This window comes from Sceloporus occidentalis, unplaced genomic scaffold (genome assembly GCF_023333645.1).
Source record: "Sceloporus occidentalis isolate IW3139 unplaced genomic scaffold, rSceOcc1.0.p SCAF_1, whole genome shotgun sequence".
Classification (NCBI taxonomy): Eukaryota; Metazoa; Chordata; class Lepidosauria; order Squamata; family Phrynosomatidae; genus Sceloporus; species Sceloporus occidentalis.
The window spans coordinates 302,232,742-302,248,495 of record NW_028316981.1 but is presented as its reverse complement, the minus strand read 5'-3'; the positions used below and the strand labels follow the sequence as shown (position 1 = coordinate 302,248,495).

Sequence of the window (15,754 nt, the reverse complement as noted above, 5' to 3'; positions counted from 1 at the left end):
GGTGCAATGCTTATCCCCAGGAAATGCAAGAACACCTGGAGGGCACTTTGGCATACCTCTTTGGCCATGCAGTGGTGGTGGTGGTGGTGGAGGAGCCAGACCAAGTCCCATAGTGTCCAGCTATTGCAAAGCTATGGGGGAAAGGTCAGTTGTTGTTCTCCTAGACCTCTGGAAAATTATAGTAGCAACTTCTCTTCAGCTCAACAACAACCACCAGACTGTGTCAAGGTGCAGTTCTACCATTCTGACTGATTGGTTGAAGTCGTGCACTTTATGCCATCCAACTTACTTTTCACATCTAAGGAAGAAAGAAGAGTCTTTGCCCTCTCAACCAGCACAGCTTTCCATTCTGCCAGTATCAAATAAAAAATTGGCCATAATTCAGATTTAAAATTTATAGACTCAAGTGTCCATATATGAATATTTCAAACCTAATTTGATGCATGCTGCTGAGGATTAACAAAATTTGTGCCTAAATCTCCAGGATAGTATCTTCCCAAAGCAGGACAACAGTGGAATTATCTTTTACTGGGCTGTACCAGATGGGCATGAAAAGTGGCCCAAATCCGCTCCAGCCGGAAGCATGTCGGAAGCCTGCTGACCACATGGCCTGCTCCTCAAGTGACCTGTGCATACAGGGGCCAACTCGTGCGGCTTGGAGCCCGATTATCCTGGCTCCTTTTTACTCCAGTGCTAAGGACCAGAACGCGGCTTTGGAGGTGTGTGTTGTCTAATCACCACATCTCCAAAATGGTCAGAAGCCTGTTCATTTGATTGTGTTTCACCCTCAGTTTTTCAGCCACATATCAGCAGAACACTTACAGGTATTTTGTGAGTTACTGGACTGGGCACTCATAAAAGGCTTGAGCATGTCTGAATGACTGAAGCATTCACTGGGAAAAGCTGGTCCTTTTCCTATTCATCTCTTGGGGTCCTTATACATTCCTAGTCCTGTACTTAAAAGAAGTTTGGAAATTAGTCGTTGGTGGACCTGTATTCTTAGGCCCTTTGGAATAACTGAAGTTAGAGGTGCCCACTGCATAACCATTTCCTGCTTCGATTCAGATTCTACCATGGATATTTATGACCTGATATCCTTTTTTATTAAAATACAGACTTGAAGGGATGCCACAGTGAGGAAAAGGAATGAACTAGTCTGGGGGGAGGAGGGGATTATTTCCCATTGTTTGTTTACTTGAAGTTGATATTCTGAAGTCTGATTTGAGGAAACGTTAACAAGAAGGGGTTAAAACTATTAAATTTAACAACATTTGTATGTCTAGACTCGCTAATTGCTAGTTTGCATGATGGTCTGCAGGAGTTTAGGCATTTTATGATGCCTTCCTCTTTGGTAGGTTTTTCTGCCACACTTTCTTTCTGCATCACTCTAACCTGCAGCCATTTTCTTTTCCCTTTTCTTTTGTCAAAAAATCACGTGGTTGACTATGAAAAACTTTTGTTAAGTAAATCCACTTTTATATGTTTTACAAAAACACACACAGCTGTTTCTTTTTTTTTAGCTGCATCCTATGCAGATGGGTGGGCATAGAACTGGTTGTGGTTCAGCTTCTGTCTTGCCAGTTTAATTACTCTGCTTGAAAGATCCAGTACTATCAATCACATTTCCAGACAAAATCTCCCTCCATCATATCATGGTCCTAATTCAATTGTCTACACAAGCCTGTGGCTACCTTTACGTTTTAAAGAAATGGTGGGGAGATCTGATTATAGTTCTTCTGCATAATATGCTATTTGAACACCAGCTTCACTCTTCCAGTGGAGTGGTTTTGACAGTGACTAAAATAAAATTCTCCATTCACTGTCAGATAAATCTGAATTTTTTTAACAATAAAAAACTGTTACAGTGACTAAATTTTGCAGATCAAAATAAACTTTCTAATGCACAGCTCTACTGTGTCAAAATACTTTATTTTCTCTAATGGGAAGTGCACATTCCAGACATGGCTGTACTCCAGTATCATCTCGGAATATTCTCAATTAGTGCTAGCTGGCCGCAAACATAAGACATTAAAAACACTTCAGAATCCCACACAAGTGATTTCTTAAGTAATAACTGGGGGGGGGGGGAGTTATATTCTATGAGTACATCCTGTTTTTATGTGAGCTATCCATGAACATATTTATACTACTTTCAAAGAACTACTCACCCAATTAGTTGCATTATTTATGCATTCACCATAAAATATAACACTGTTAAAATAGATTTGCTTTTCAACAGTGGGCATGGTGCAGAGAGATGGGGCAAGTTTAAAGAGATTTAAGAAAAAATGGAGTTCTCTTGGGATTTCTTGGCTTTATTTGATTTAATGCTATCACAATACAGCATTTATTTGTTTTTATGTGCTGGATGCAAGAAAAGATTTGATAACACATAAAGATAACTCGCCAGGAGAGCAAGAAGAAATCTACTTATTTGACTAATCAAAAAACATGCTTAGTGATTTGTAATAGAAGAGTAAGATGAACTCTTGTGTCTCAAGAGGTCTGCAATATGATCTTCACAAAAGGTAGCTTGCCAATTTAATTGAGGTAGTAGTTATTTAATTTTTTTATAGATAGGTATAGCTTTCAATAAAACCACATATGTCTATAATACAGCAATGGCAGATGTGTCTCGATTATTAGAGGTGGGCTCTGGGGAATATATACAACGGATCTTGAAATCTGTAAGCAGCTGTTTGGAAAGGGGAGGGTGAAACACTGTAAGACACACACATGTTCCTTAAGTGCAGTAATGTTTTGTTATTTTACTGCAGGTGTATTAGAGATGAAATTTAATAACTTATTGTATACAATGTCAATAAAACAGAAAAGATTCAATGGCCTAGTGTTCATGAATAAAGATGCGTATGTATATGTGCATGTCTCTCTCTTTCTGTGTGTGTTTATATGCATAGGTGTGTTTATAACTTTACCCTATTTGTGTTCCCGGCTATTTATTTTAATGATGGGATATATTATTAAAATAAGAATTTTTGCAATAAGAGATAAATTTTGCACTAGCAATGACCACACAGCTATCAAAAACATCCAACACTACAAGGGTACGTATAATAGGTACAGGAGGGAAGATAAAGGTAAAAAAAAATGAAATAAAGCTGCTCTGAACTATTTCAAAAGGGACTGTACATGCAATGGTTAGAGTGTCAGACTAGAAAAGGAAAGTCCTAATTTCAAAAATATACATAGCCACGAAACTTACATGACCTTGGACCTTCCATTATCTCTGGGGTTTTTCACGATAATATGAAATAAAATAAATAACGTGTGGTGAAAGAAAAAGCATTGATTTGACTGGGGTACCGTCTGGTTTTGTTCACTATTTAAAAAAAGTAATGACATGAAGAATTCACCAATTAACTGTTAAAATCCTATCACAAAACCGCTTCTGCAATCATAGAAACACCAAGTCTTAGGCAGTAAGGTTTTCCCCCTACATATGTTAAAAGATACAATTTATTACACACATATGCATGTAGACCTTTCAAGTCAGTTAATAATATTTTCCATTACTAGTTTCCTAGTCACATTAGCTATTGTAGTTTAGGCATTCTTCTCATTAAAGGCTGCATCCACAATGCAGAAATAATCCAGTTTGACACCATTTTAATAGCCATTATTATTATTATTATTATTATTATTATTATTATGCTTTATTTATATAGCACTGTAGATTTTCACAGCGCTGTACATACAAACAATAAAATAGATAAGAATAACCTGCCCATGGCATACAATCTAAGAAATAATAGCATAATACATATAAATTATACATAACAATACAGGAAAGGGTTCAATAAAACAGGCAACAAATTAAAAACATCAAATAACAGTCACAGAATGCCTGGGAACGCTTCTCTGAACAGGATGGTCTTCAACTCAGTATTGAAACTGGTTAAAGAAGTGATGAGCTGTGTTTGTGGGGGAAGGAGGTTCCAGGAGTGAAGGGTAGCAAGTGAAAAGGGACAAATCTGGGACAGGGCAGAGAAAATCCTAGGCTGGGACGGCAGACCTTGACTACCAGAATGGAGGGCATGAGTGGGAATGTGAAAAGAAAGAAGGTCTGATAAATAAAGAGGGGCAGCCCATGCAGCGCTTTAAAGGTCAACAACAGAAGCTTATACCGAATACAGAAGGGGAAGGGGAGCCAGTGAAGGGATAATAATAAATGAGAGATATGGTGGGTGGATGTAATAATGCATGCAGCTGAATACTGGACAGAAATTATAGGACAGCGGTGAGAGAGAGGAAGCCCTGCTGGAAGGAGGTTGCAGTAATCTAGTTGGGAGACCACCAGAGCATGGACCAGAGTCTTGGCAGTAGAGATCAAAAGAAATGGACGGATTTTAGCAATATTGTAGAGAAAGAATCTACAGGCCTTGGCTGTGGCTTGGATCTGGGGGATACACGACCAAGAAGAATAAAAAATGAAACCAAGACTGTGGGCTTCCTGGACCAGTCGAATAGAGATGTCATCAACAGAAACTGAAAAGGGGTATTGGAGGGAGGGCTTAGGTGGAAAGACAAGAACGTCCTGTACATGTTGAGCTTCAAACACCGATGGTGCATCCACTGAGAGACAGCTTTAAGACAAGATAAAATTTGCTGTTCAAGACCCGGAGAAAGGTCAGGGGTGGAAAGATACAGCTGAATGTCATCAGCGTACAGTTCATAGGAAAAACCAAAGAGCTGGTAAGTTTTCCTAGGGACAATGTGTAGAGAGAAAACAAAAGGGGACCCAAAACAGAGCCCGGAGGAACTCCAACAGATAAGGGAATAGAGGACAAGGTCTGACCACCCGTGACCACTGCAAAAGATCTATCTGATAAATAAGATCTAAACCAGTCAAGAACAGAGTCTGAGAACCCAGGTCAGAAAATATGTCAACTAGAAGACTGTGATCAACGGTGTCAAAGGCTGCAGACAAATCAAGAAGAATGAGAACAGAGTAAAGGCCATTAGCCTTGGCTCATGAAAGATCATCTGAGATCTTAGTGAAAGCCATCTCTATAGAACGCCGTGGGCAGAAACTGGACTGAAAGGGATCGAGAATGGAGTTGGCTTCAAGAAACTCAAGACAGTGAGAATAAATGACCCGTTCCAAAACCTTAGAAAGAAAAGAAAGAAGAGAAATTGGACGATAGCTAGACAAAGAAGAGGGGTCAAGAGAAGGTTTTTTCAGAATAGGAGAAACTAAAGCATGTTTAAAGACCAAAGGGAAAAAACCCGTAGAGAGAGAGATTAAAGATATAGAGAAGTGAGGGCAGAAAAGAGGGCAGAAATTAGAAGACGAGTAGGAATTTGCCACAACAAACTACAGATCCCAGGATTCCATAGTACTGAGCCATGGCAGTTAAAGTGGTGACAAACATTAATTCTGCAGTTCAGATGCAGCCAGAGAGGAATTTTACATGACGGGTATAAATTCTTTTTAAACTTCTTACCAGTTTCCCTTGCCTTCCTAACTTTATCCTCAGTAAGTCCTATGAGATTCACCACCAAGGCTTACCACAAGAAATTGTGACTCACTGCTTTATCATGGGAAATAGTTTGCAAAAGTCAGAAAGACAAATTGTAACATTTAAAATTTGGACAATTTCCTCACTCAGCATGCTCCTTTTTGATCTAATGAGAGTAAACTTTCTATTTTCATGGAGGTGCTTTCCACTTTGTTTTACTTTTTATTACATAAAGGAGCATATTCTCCACTTATATCCTGATGGAAATCCGTCTATTGCCTCGCATGCATTTTTTCCAGATCAGTTTTCAATATTTAGAGATGAACTGTGTTACAGCTCCATAACATCTTTAGGCACACTAACAATGCTAAATTAGCTTTTGTTCTGAACTCAATAATCAGTTTATTATTTCATTTGGAGAAGAAAATTTGCAATTATCTGGAAAGGAACAGTATTATAACCAAGTGGAAACTATGAGTACAGACTGTAATAGCTGGCCGAACAATGCCACATCATGTAGATATTATCTGCATACTTTCAAATGTGAACTTCCAGGTGCCATTGCTGTAACTAACTACCATAGAGTAAAACAGCAGCAGTCCAGGCATCTCTCCAATATGCTTAGATACTGTAGCTGATATACTCCTTCTTTTTAACTAGTAACTGCTACCATGAGACTATCAAAAGGTGAGGAAGCAGTAGAGCTTGCAAATCCATGAGCTGCTTGATGATCACAGAAAAATGAGTCCCTGGTTACCGCCTCCCTCTCAATCCCCCTCTTTTTGCATTGTTTCTTTTATATGAAATTATCAATATTCAAAGAGAAACTATCTCTAACACAGTTTTTTAAAACAAACAAACAGCAGTGTATTACTGCTGACTTGATGTCATGTTTTTGTCTTCCTGGAGGCATCTGACTGGAAGAAAAGGTTGCTTATCTGTAACTGTGATTCATTCAAGTGGTCATCTGGAATCTAATGGTCACCTACACCAGCACAGTGCAGCGTTTGGAATATTCCAGAGCTGAGTGATAATTTTGGGATATTCTATAGTGGAGTGATTTTTGTTTGTGTTAACCACTCTTGAATTGATCTCAACTCATGGCGACCCTGTGGATGAGACATCTCCAAGAATCCCTATCCTCCACTGTTCTGCTTTGTTCCTGTAAATTCATGCCCATGATCTCTTCAATAGAGTCCATCCATCTAGTATGTGGCCTTTCTCTCTTTCTACTTCCCTCCACCTTTCCTAGCATTATTGTTTTTTCCATTGAGTTGTGCCTTCTCGTAATGTGGCCAGAGTACAACAGCCTCAGTTTTGTCATCTTGGCTTCCATGGAAATTTCTGGCTTTATCTGCTCTAGGACACATTTGTTTGTCTTTTTGGCTGAGTGCTAACCGACTACAATCAATTAATATACGGTGATCTCAAACACACCCTCAGTCTTGAGTACACTGATGCAGCACCAAAAAAATCTAGAGGCAGGGCAATTTGAAGAAAGGTGGGTGGATTGTATGAGTTTATGAAGAAATCACTCAGTGTTCAAAAACCACAGTTACAGGTAACCAACCCGTTTTCTTGCTTGTGGTCTCTGTGATTCACACAAATGGGAGATTATTGAAATATTCACTGTCACCTGCCATGGTTTTGCCAAAAGTAGCATCAGATCTGGACCTACCATGATTATGATAATGTCAAGTTAAGGTAGAGGGCTGAGATTAGATGATATCTCTGCAAATATATGGGAGCCCAATACTTCATGGAAAGTCTGTACATAAATCTGTAGTTCTGGTTGAACAAGCTTTAATAGTTTGTGGAAAGGGTCTCAAAATTATTTGGTATGCCAATGAAGATGCAGAGGTTACTCAAGGAGAAAATGTTGTGAAGGTACAGGAAGACCCTTTTCCTTTTCCACAATGACAGAGTGCTCATTAACTGATAGAATACTTAAATTAAAAGAGGGAAAATTGATTCCAGACTTCAAGAAGATAATGGTCCCAAATTCAGATAGTTTGAACTTGAAGACTTTATTCACCAGATGTAAAAACAAGAAGACCTCACAGTTTTGGATGCAAAAAAGAGAGATCTGCTAAATACACGTTGACAGAAGAAAGGGACAACCTTTCTTAACTTAAGTGTTGTGTAAAGGAATAAAGCAGCAGAAACCTCTAATTCTGTAGATTCTGTTCTTGAGTCTCTTTAAAATCTCAAGAATATTGTCCACTTCAATTGTGAGAAGACCAGGTACACAGCTAAAGTGTTGTGTCTATGAAATATTGACCTTCAGATGATAATAACAGGAAAGTAAAATTCTCAAAGCTATGTAACTCTAGGTGTCACATCTTGCCATGTTTCTGTGAAGAAGATCTGGAAGCAGTTGAAATTTCCAAAACTTTTATAAAAAGAGACAGCAGAGGGGCAAGGACAGGTTGTATTTTGCTGGTAGCCCCAGCCACACCCTACATACCTATCCATGTCACTTTCTGCCTAATCCCTCAGTTCCTTGGACATTGATGCAGCAGACAAGAAACCAAGGAGAGGTAAGAAATGGCAAGGGGAGGAGGGGGGTTGTGTGCACTCACAGGTGACCACTTGAAGAACTAGATTTACAGGAAAGCAACCTGTCCTTCTTCATGCTCTCTGTGACTCACATAAATGGGAGACTAGTAAGATACTAACCATAGGAGTTGTCATTCAACACAGGAAAAGAGCAAGGGTCTCCCAAAGATCCTGCCGCTGTTCTGTTGTAAGAGAGGAAGGTAAAAAGCTGTTACCATAAAGCTTCCTCCAAAAACATCCCCTGAGAAAGGTAGAAGCCATAAATATGGTTCCTGTAGAATGGCTATGCAAACAAACTGGAGAGTTTTTCTGGGCAAGTTTCAGCTAGGTAATGGTGGAGACCATCCACAGGTAGACTAATTCAAAGACTAACACCTGAAGAGTCCTTGAGAGGTATAGAAACCTGCAGCACTATCAACATAAAAAAGCAGAACCCATCTTTTACCAAGACAATGAAGAGTCCATTCGAAGTCCAAGACAGATTTCTGCATCAAAGTGGGCAACATAATGTCCTCATTAATATGGAATAATTTAAGGAAGAAGGAAATGTCTGGACTAAGGATACCCTTATCCTGATGGATAAGGCTGATCCACCCTCGGTGCACAAATTTTCATTTAGCTGAGGTGATTGCAACCAGGAAAGATGTCCTCCAATACGTAGGCAGATTATGTAGGATACTAGTGGTTAATAAGGTTTCCTGGAGAGTTGAGAGAACACTAGTTCCAAACTCTAGAGGATAGAGGGCCTTCTTGGGTTCCTTTCCCAGAGAAAGCCACCACTGAGGAATCTTTTGCCAATATGTTCTCAAAACAATAAAGGTAATACCTCATGGACGAGAGAGAGAGAGAGAGAGAGAGAGAGAGAGAGAGAGAGAGAGAGAGAGAGAGAGCTCTACTGGACAAGGACAGGAGAAACTACAGCACACAGACAAGTTGTGCTGAACTGGAGACATCTCTCTATGTGACAAGAAGACAAGTAATGATATATTTGACAATGTAAGGGAGATATCATTTTTTGTGGATTTTTTGGGCTATGAGGCTGTGTTCTAGAAGAATTTATTCCTGGTGTTTCAGCAGCAGCTGTATTTTGCATACTCAGAGAAAGATGAAAGCCTTCAACTTCACATAAGGAAGAGATGCTGGAGGAACACTCACCAAGCCATTAAGACATTAATTTTGATGTCAATAACTCTAATGATGGTGGCAGAATTAAACAAATGCCAACTGAGATTGTGGAAGGAAGCCTAATCTCATTCATGATTTCAGCAGGCTAATTCACACTATCTATACCAATCTTGTGGAATGGAAATCTGAGAATAACTGCAGGACTCCTTGTTATGTTTCTTGCCTAAGAGAGATGAGGCAATTAAAGTATTTAACGGGCAAAATGAATCTTCCCTTTAGTTGAGACATACCATCATAGGGTCTAGACCAGGGCTCCCTAACTGATGAACAGTTTTAAAGTTTATCTCAAAGAACAAAGGCTGATAAGTTCAAAACAAGTTTCTGGATGATGTAGAAAAGCAAAAGATAGCCAAAAACTACCATGGTGAACTAAAAGAGGGAGCATCCAGGATCTGTGTGTGTATTTAGAAATACAAAAGTGGGCAGGCCTACTGCCAACATGATTGCTCAGCATGGGAGTTTTCTGAATGCTGAATGCTGCTCTGCACAGGCACACGAGGCCCATTTGTGTAAGTCACAGAGACTGCAAATAAGAAGCATGCTCTTTAACCATTTGATTTATTTTATTTTATTTTAATATGAGAGTCTGAGCAGTTTGCCATACTTTCACTAAAATTTAATGGGATGTCTAGAAACCAGGTGCATGAACCTCAGTAATCAGATAAGGCCTACAGGTTATCTAGTGAATCTATTTGCTCTGGGTAGGGGTGGGAATTATGTAGCCTAGAGCACTTGCTGCTCTTGTGTCCCCACAAGCCCCTGATTTTCTTTTTTTTTAAATGCCATGATTGTGAGCATAAATGTTGTTTGGTGGCAGGGGGCACAGCTCCAGAAACAAACCAAACAGAAACTTGCAAATTCAAAAAGTAACCATAAATTATTGTAATACCACTTGAAATCACAGCAAATTGTGAGCACTCTGCACACAATGTGGCCTGTGTCTGATTCAGAAGTGCTAAAAATGGTCTCCAACCCTCAGCACGTGCCTTCTGTTGCTCTAGGGCAACCACATTCAAGTCTGTCATAAGGAATTTAAGTTCATACTTCTTTTTTTTCCAGTTTTGTTTGCTGTAATCAGTAATCTACCTCTGTTACTACTGACCACACTTGACCTTGCTACTTGGCTAAGAGTTTGTTTTCAGTATTTCCTAACAGGTCATCATTATTCTTGGATTATTGTTTTCATACTCCTGGCCCATTTCCAGGAATGTCTAAAATCTATGTTCCTCTCAAAAGGTAATCAGCATTGTCAAAAAAGAAGGGGGAAATGCCCAGCCACTTCCTTACTTAGAGGACAATCAGAACTAATTTGGTCTCAGAAAAGATGTTTTCTTCACACATCTGTTTCAAGCATTAGGACTGTGCATGGATGAAGTTTACACAAGTATTTTAAGTGACTATTATTTCACTGCTGAAATATTATTTTGCTGCTGAATGACGATTAAGTATGGCAGCAATCATATTACACTGACATAACAGGTAACTGCTTAGGGAAGAAAGAAACTAAGGCCCGTTACAGATGGGCATAAAGTACGGACTGGGTCTGTACAAGGGTTAGAAAGGGGCGTTGCTTCCGGATGCCCCTAACCCTAATACGGACTGAGTCTGTACAAAATGGCGGTGCCTGTTCCACATGGGGACCGCCATTGCTACGTCACCACCGCTCCGGCTCCAAACGAGGCGGCACGGTTGTGACGTCTTTGCGCCGTGCAAGGGCGCATAGAGTGCCCTTTCCGTGGCGCCAGAAGGAGCTCCGAAACGGAGCTCCTTCCGGGATTTGCTTTGCTGGCGCAGCCTTTAGACAGCTTCGCCAGCAATGCAAGGCAGAAAGGGGCCAAGCAGCCCCTTTCTGCTTGTTCCCGCCGCCGTCGGGTGTCCTTGGGGCATGATGCCCCAAGGACACCCCTTTCCAGGCCGGAGGGAAGCGGCCTTTTGCCGCTTTCCCGTGGCCTGGAAAGTGGCGGATCGGGGTCCCAAAGGCTGCAGTTCTGGCAGCCGAGGCCCCGATCCGGCAGGGAAAGGAACGCCTACAGGCTGCCCCAAAGGGGCGGTCTGTAACGTGCCTAAGGCAGCTTAATATTTGTGAAAACAGAAGTAATGTCTTAAGACAGTCAGAAATGCCAAAATTTCCAATAGCCAGGAGAAGACAAACTGGGTTTAATGAATAGTGGTGGATGAATACTAGGAAAATGTAACTAAATATGGAAAGACAAAGAGCTGTTGAATGATAAAGGCGACAGCAGTGAGAGGGAGAATATAAATGTGGAAGGGAACAATGGACTAACCAGAACAAAGTAAGTAGCTTTGTAGATATAAGGGACCCAAACAAAGGTGCACTGGGAATCCAGCTGGCCAAATGTAAGGTCTTATAGGAAGATACATATGCCAGGAGAATCTGATTTTTCTAGGTAGTACTTATTCACAGAGAGCTAACATGGTGTAGTGGATTGAGTGCTGGACTACAACTTTAGAGACAAGGGTCAATTTCCTACTTGGCCAGGGAAACCCACTGGCTAAAAAGCCAGCCTCCACTCAGCTTGGAGGTGCAGTGATTACATGACGCATGACCCCAGCTCATGCGGAAGCCTTGCCTAAGGCTGCCCAAAAAGGAACGGATCTGCTTCTTGTTATGGCCCATTTGGGACCGTGGCAGCAGGTGCTCTCGGGGCCATGGCGTGTGGTTGCCGTAGCCCTGGGGCAATTGGGCTGGGAGTGGCTTCAGGCCGTCCCTTCTTGCCCATCTGTTTCACCCCTTGGTGAATTTGGGGAGTCACTCTCTCATAGTGCCCGAAATCTCCATGATACGTTAACCTTAGGGTTGCTGTGAAGACACACCCAACTAAAGGTGGTGGCAGGTTTGGGTGTGCAACGCCGGTACCCTGGTGAGATCAAACTCTTACCCAAAAAAGGCTCTGAAGCTGAATGTAAAGTTCAAAAAGGGGGAAATTTAATTTAAAGGACAAAAATAAAAGAGTTTATCCTCCCCAGCTCTAAATAAAAGATACTTTACAGTTTCAGCAATCTTCCGGATGTCATCTTTCTGGGTCTGATGTTAGTTTGCTCTCCTCACTCAATGGAGCTGGTGCAGGGTCTTTCAGCTCCTGAACTCCTTTATTTTCTTGCTGATGGTAACTAATTCGGCTGAGGTGTAAGAAATGCCCTTTCCGGCTGTCTGGGCCTGCTTGCCACCAAAAGACAGCTCTCTGCTTGCTCTCAGCAAAAACTGCTCCCCCACTAAAAACCTCTAGCTACAGCAGAGCATGTTGGGAAAGGGCAAACCAAACCTGGAAATAATGCAGGGGAAACCTACAGCTCCTCCCACAAACTAATACAATGAACTTTTCTATACTAAAATAATCTATGGCCTGAGCCAACACGAAAGAAAATGCAGGGGGAAATTCAATCAGTCCTGGCAGGACATCACAGTTGCCATAAATCAGAAATAACTTAAAGACACACAACAACCACCTTATTCACAGTATTTTTTTAAAAAAAATTGCTGTGAATTATGGATGGGCATTTACCCCTCATATATACAAGATCAGTTGTCGGGATACATAGTTAAGTACAAATAGCTAAATAAATGTGCAAAATTAGGCATGGTACTGATGATGGCACTGCAGCAATCTAAAACCTAAATGAGTATAGGACAACTTGAAATAAACTATTTGGCAGAATCTTAAACAACTATTATAGGTATAATGGGGGCAAGCAGGGCAGTGTTTTCATAAATAAAACAAACACTCTTGCTTTAACGCATTCCAGAAATCATATACCTCATGTAGCACAGCAGAACAGTAAAATGATTTTAATAACTGAGATAGTGTAAAGGACCAAACTGAAAAACAATGCAGCCAGTGTAATTTTCCTACTTCTGTGTGATTCAAACAAGATGACAATGTTCCCCCCTTCTTACATGAATTATCCACACACCCATGACAGTTTCACAAGTTAAGTTTCTCTAACCAAAGTCAACGGGGGGGGGGGGGGGGGGAAGGGATCATTTACTTATAATAGGAAAACTGCTCCAGTTATCATTAGCTAAAATATACATTATACAGGATGATTCTCCCAAGAAACAACAGAAGGGGCCTCACTGGAGAAAAAATGCACTTTGTTCCACTGCCACCTGCAAAAAGGATGAATGTCATCAGCCTCCTTCTCCCTCAGTTGAAACAACCTCTGCCTTGATCCTCAGAAACCAGATACACAGGAGCAGACCTTCCACAGGAATTGAAGGCTTTACACTAGAGACACAGCACTAAGCTGTTCATTGCCTAAGCTATCTGCTCCAAACATTTGCAGTCACATTCCAGGGATGTTTTCCTTGTCCTGGAATGGCTATAAATTTGTTTTCCTGAAGAATTCCTTCTACAAAAAGTGGAATGGAGTATGCTTGATAACACAGGCAAGTCCTTAGTTCCTGACCCAGCCACTCATCTGTCTCATTTGTACAAATCTCTGTGCAGATCTGGGTGGAATTAATGGCATATCAGTAGGCTGGAGAGGCAAAACTTGAAAAAGCGAACAGATGCAGGAAAACAGTGGAGTGCCAGCTCTAAGGATACATTCATACTAAGCGCATGTACTTTTCAAGGCAAGGTTCTATTTAATTGCTTGGATTGTTTATATTTTTCTAGGCATAATTAAATAAAGCAGAGCAAGCCCCATTTCTTCAAACTCTCAGATTGTTTTTCCATACTACTAAGGAACTGATAGTCACATGAAGAATATAAAAAAAAAAGGGGGGGGGGGAATCACCCTCCCATACCAAAGAAAATAGCATGGTTCTTTTTATTAAGTTGAATTAAAAATCTGTAAAAGTTTGAATATTAAAAAGGGATCGTTATTTCTTCCAGTAGTTCTGAAAGCTACTGTTCTAGGAGGGAAGAAAGAACAGGGGAGTGGGTTCAGAGGACAAAATGAATAGTAAAACTAAACTGCAGCATCTTTCTATCATTTGGTTTGAAAGAAGCTCAAATACTTGACTATTGATAGAAATTTTAAAGACACTCTCTGGAGTCTAAAAGTATGCAAATACAGAGTGGATAGAGGCACAAACACACATGCATGCTATACCTTTGTATTCCACTGGCATTTTATTATTTAATTAAAATACTCCTATTTTTCTAGCTCACACAAGGTTCCCTTGAGACGGTTTTGCTGTTAGCCTGCTGGCCTTGACTTCCAGCCAAAAACAATTCAGAAACAAAAAGGGACAACAAATCATATTTTCACAGACATTTTTATCCCTCAATACAACCCTGTTTTCACACAACATAATACAGAGTCTATGAAAACTATAATTTATTGCAATAGCCATCCAAATCCAGGGTCTTACACATGCTCTGTTCATGCTTCCCTGCCACAACTGGTACAATTCCTGAAGATGAACCATTATGCAAGAATTGGCATGCTGGAATACTAAAAAGTACACTGTTGTGAAGCAGGCTGATCAATACTTTACAACGAGGATAACCGGGGAATAATCTATCTCCAAATCCAGGAAACATACTCAGATGTAGCCATGTCACCCTACTGACTAATGAAAACCATAGGTAACTTGAAGAATATTTTAATGTACACATTTTCAGATATAACTTAATTATTGTTACAAAAATCCATAGCTAACTTGTAGAATGTTTTAATGTACATATTTTCAGATATACTTTAATTTTTGTTACAGACCCCTTGGTAAACTGTCAAGGATACCTCAGAAAGGAAGAGTGAGATGATATAATCCATCCACTGGGTGGGGAGAATCTCAAGAACATATACCTCCCAACAGTTTAGGTTAGCATTTACCTGGTGGCAACCCTGTAGGTTTGAGTCTCGCCCGTACGATGAATAGGATCCCCTTTCTGTTTTGCCTATAAAAAATAAAAGAGAAAGAGATGTCTGCTTCTTGACATATTGTTTTCCAAATAATACATTCATTAATCAATTAAAGTAAATAACAAGCTGGTATTTATTTTTGTTATGGTAGCTAACCATTATCTTAAGGGTGATTTGGTATGCTGAAACAGAACAGAATCACTGCACATAACACTTGCTTCTCTAGTAGTACCATAATTCCCTTACCATAGAAGGAAAGCAAACTAAGGGATTCTTACATGCAGAAGAATCCCCACCGATGCATAGGCTGAAACACTGTATTCTACGTCACATTCACCTGTATTTTTTTTCCCATGAAACACACAGCACATGAGATAAAGGGGGAGGGGAGTTACACTTCAAGTGCTAAAGCATAATTCCAACAGGATGTATGTTCGTAGCTGCTTTTAACTTAAAAGGAAAAAAGAAGGAAAGTCATTTACAAATTTCCCACCAACATACCCAGTTTGTCTCACTGGTACCTTGTATACTCTTCCTGCACAATTGCCATTCATTTTAATGGGATTTGTGTATGAAAGCATTTTGGAGAAACTGTGCCCTTAAAACATGTTGATTGTTTAGTGTGATAATAATGAACATTTCCAGTTTTCGTACCAAATATTGCTATTGCTTCCAAAAACTTTCAGCTGAAGCAG

At 40.2% G+C, this 15,754-nt stretch overlaps 1 protein-coding gene across 12 annotated transcripts in view; it reads right to left on the bottom strand.

Moving 5' to 3' along the window:
- Positions 1 to 15,754, bottom strand: part of TCF4 (transcription factor 4) — a 416,494-nt gene that overhangs the window by 205,774 nt on the left and 194,966 nt on the right. For all 12 annotated transcript variants that reach the window (XR_016277899.1, XM_089497346.1, XM_089497339.1 and 9 more), the window contains one exon: positions 15,030 to 15,094. Coding sequence is in view for 11 of the 12 variants with exons in the window: in XM_089497346.1 (XP_089353472.1) it covers positions 15,030 to 15,094 (65 nt within the window). In the remaining variant the exon portion in view is untranslated. The remainder of the gene's footprint in view (positions 1 to 15,029; positions 15,095 to 15,754) is intronic.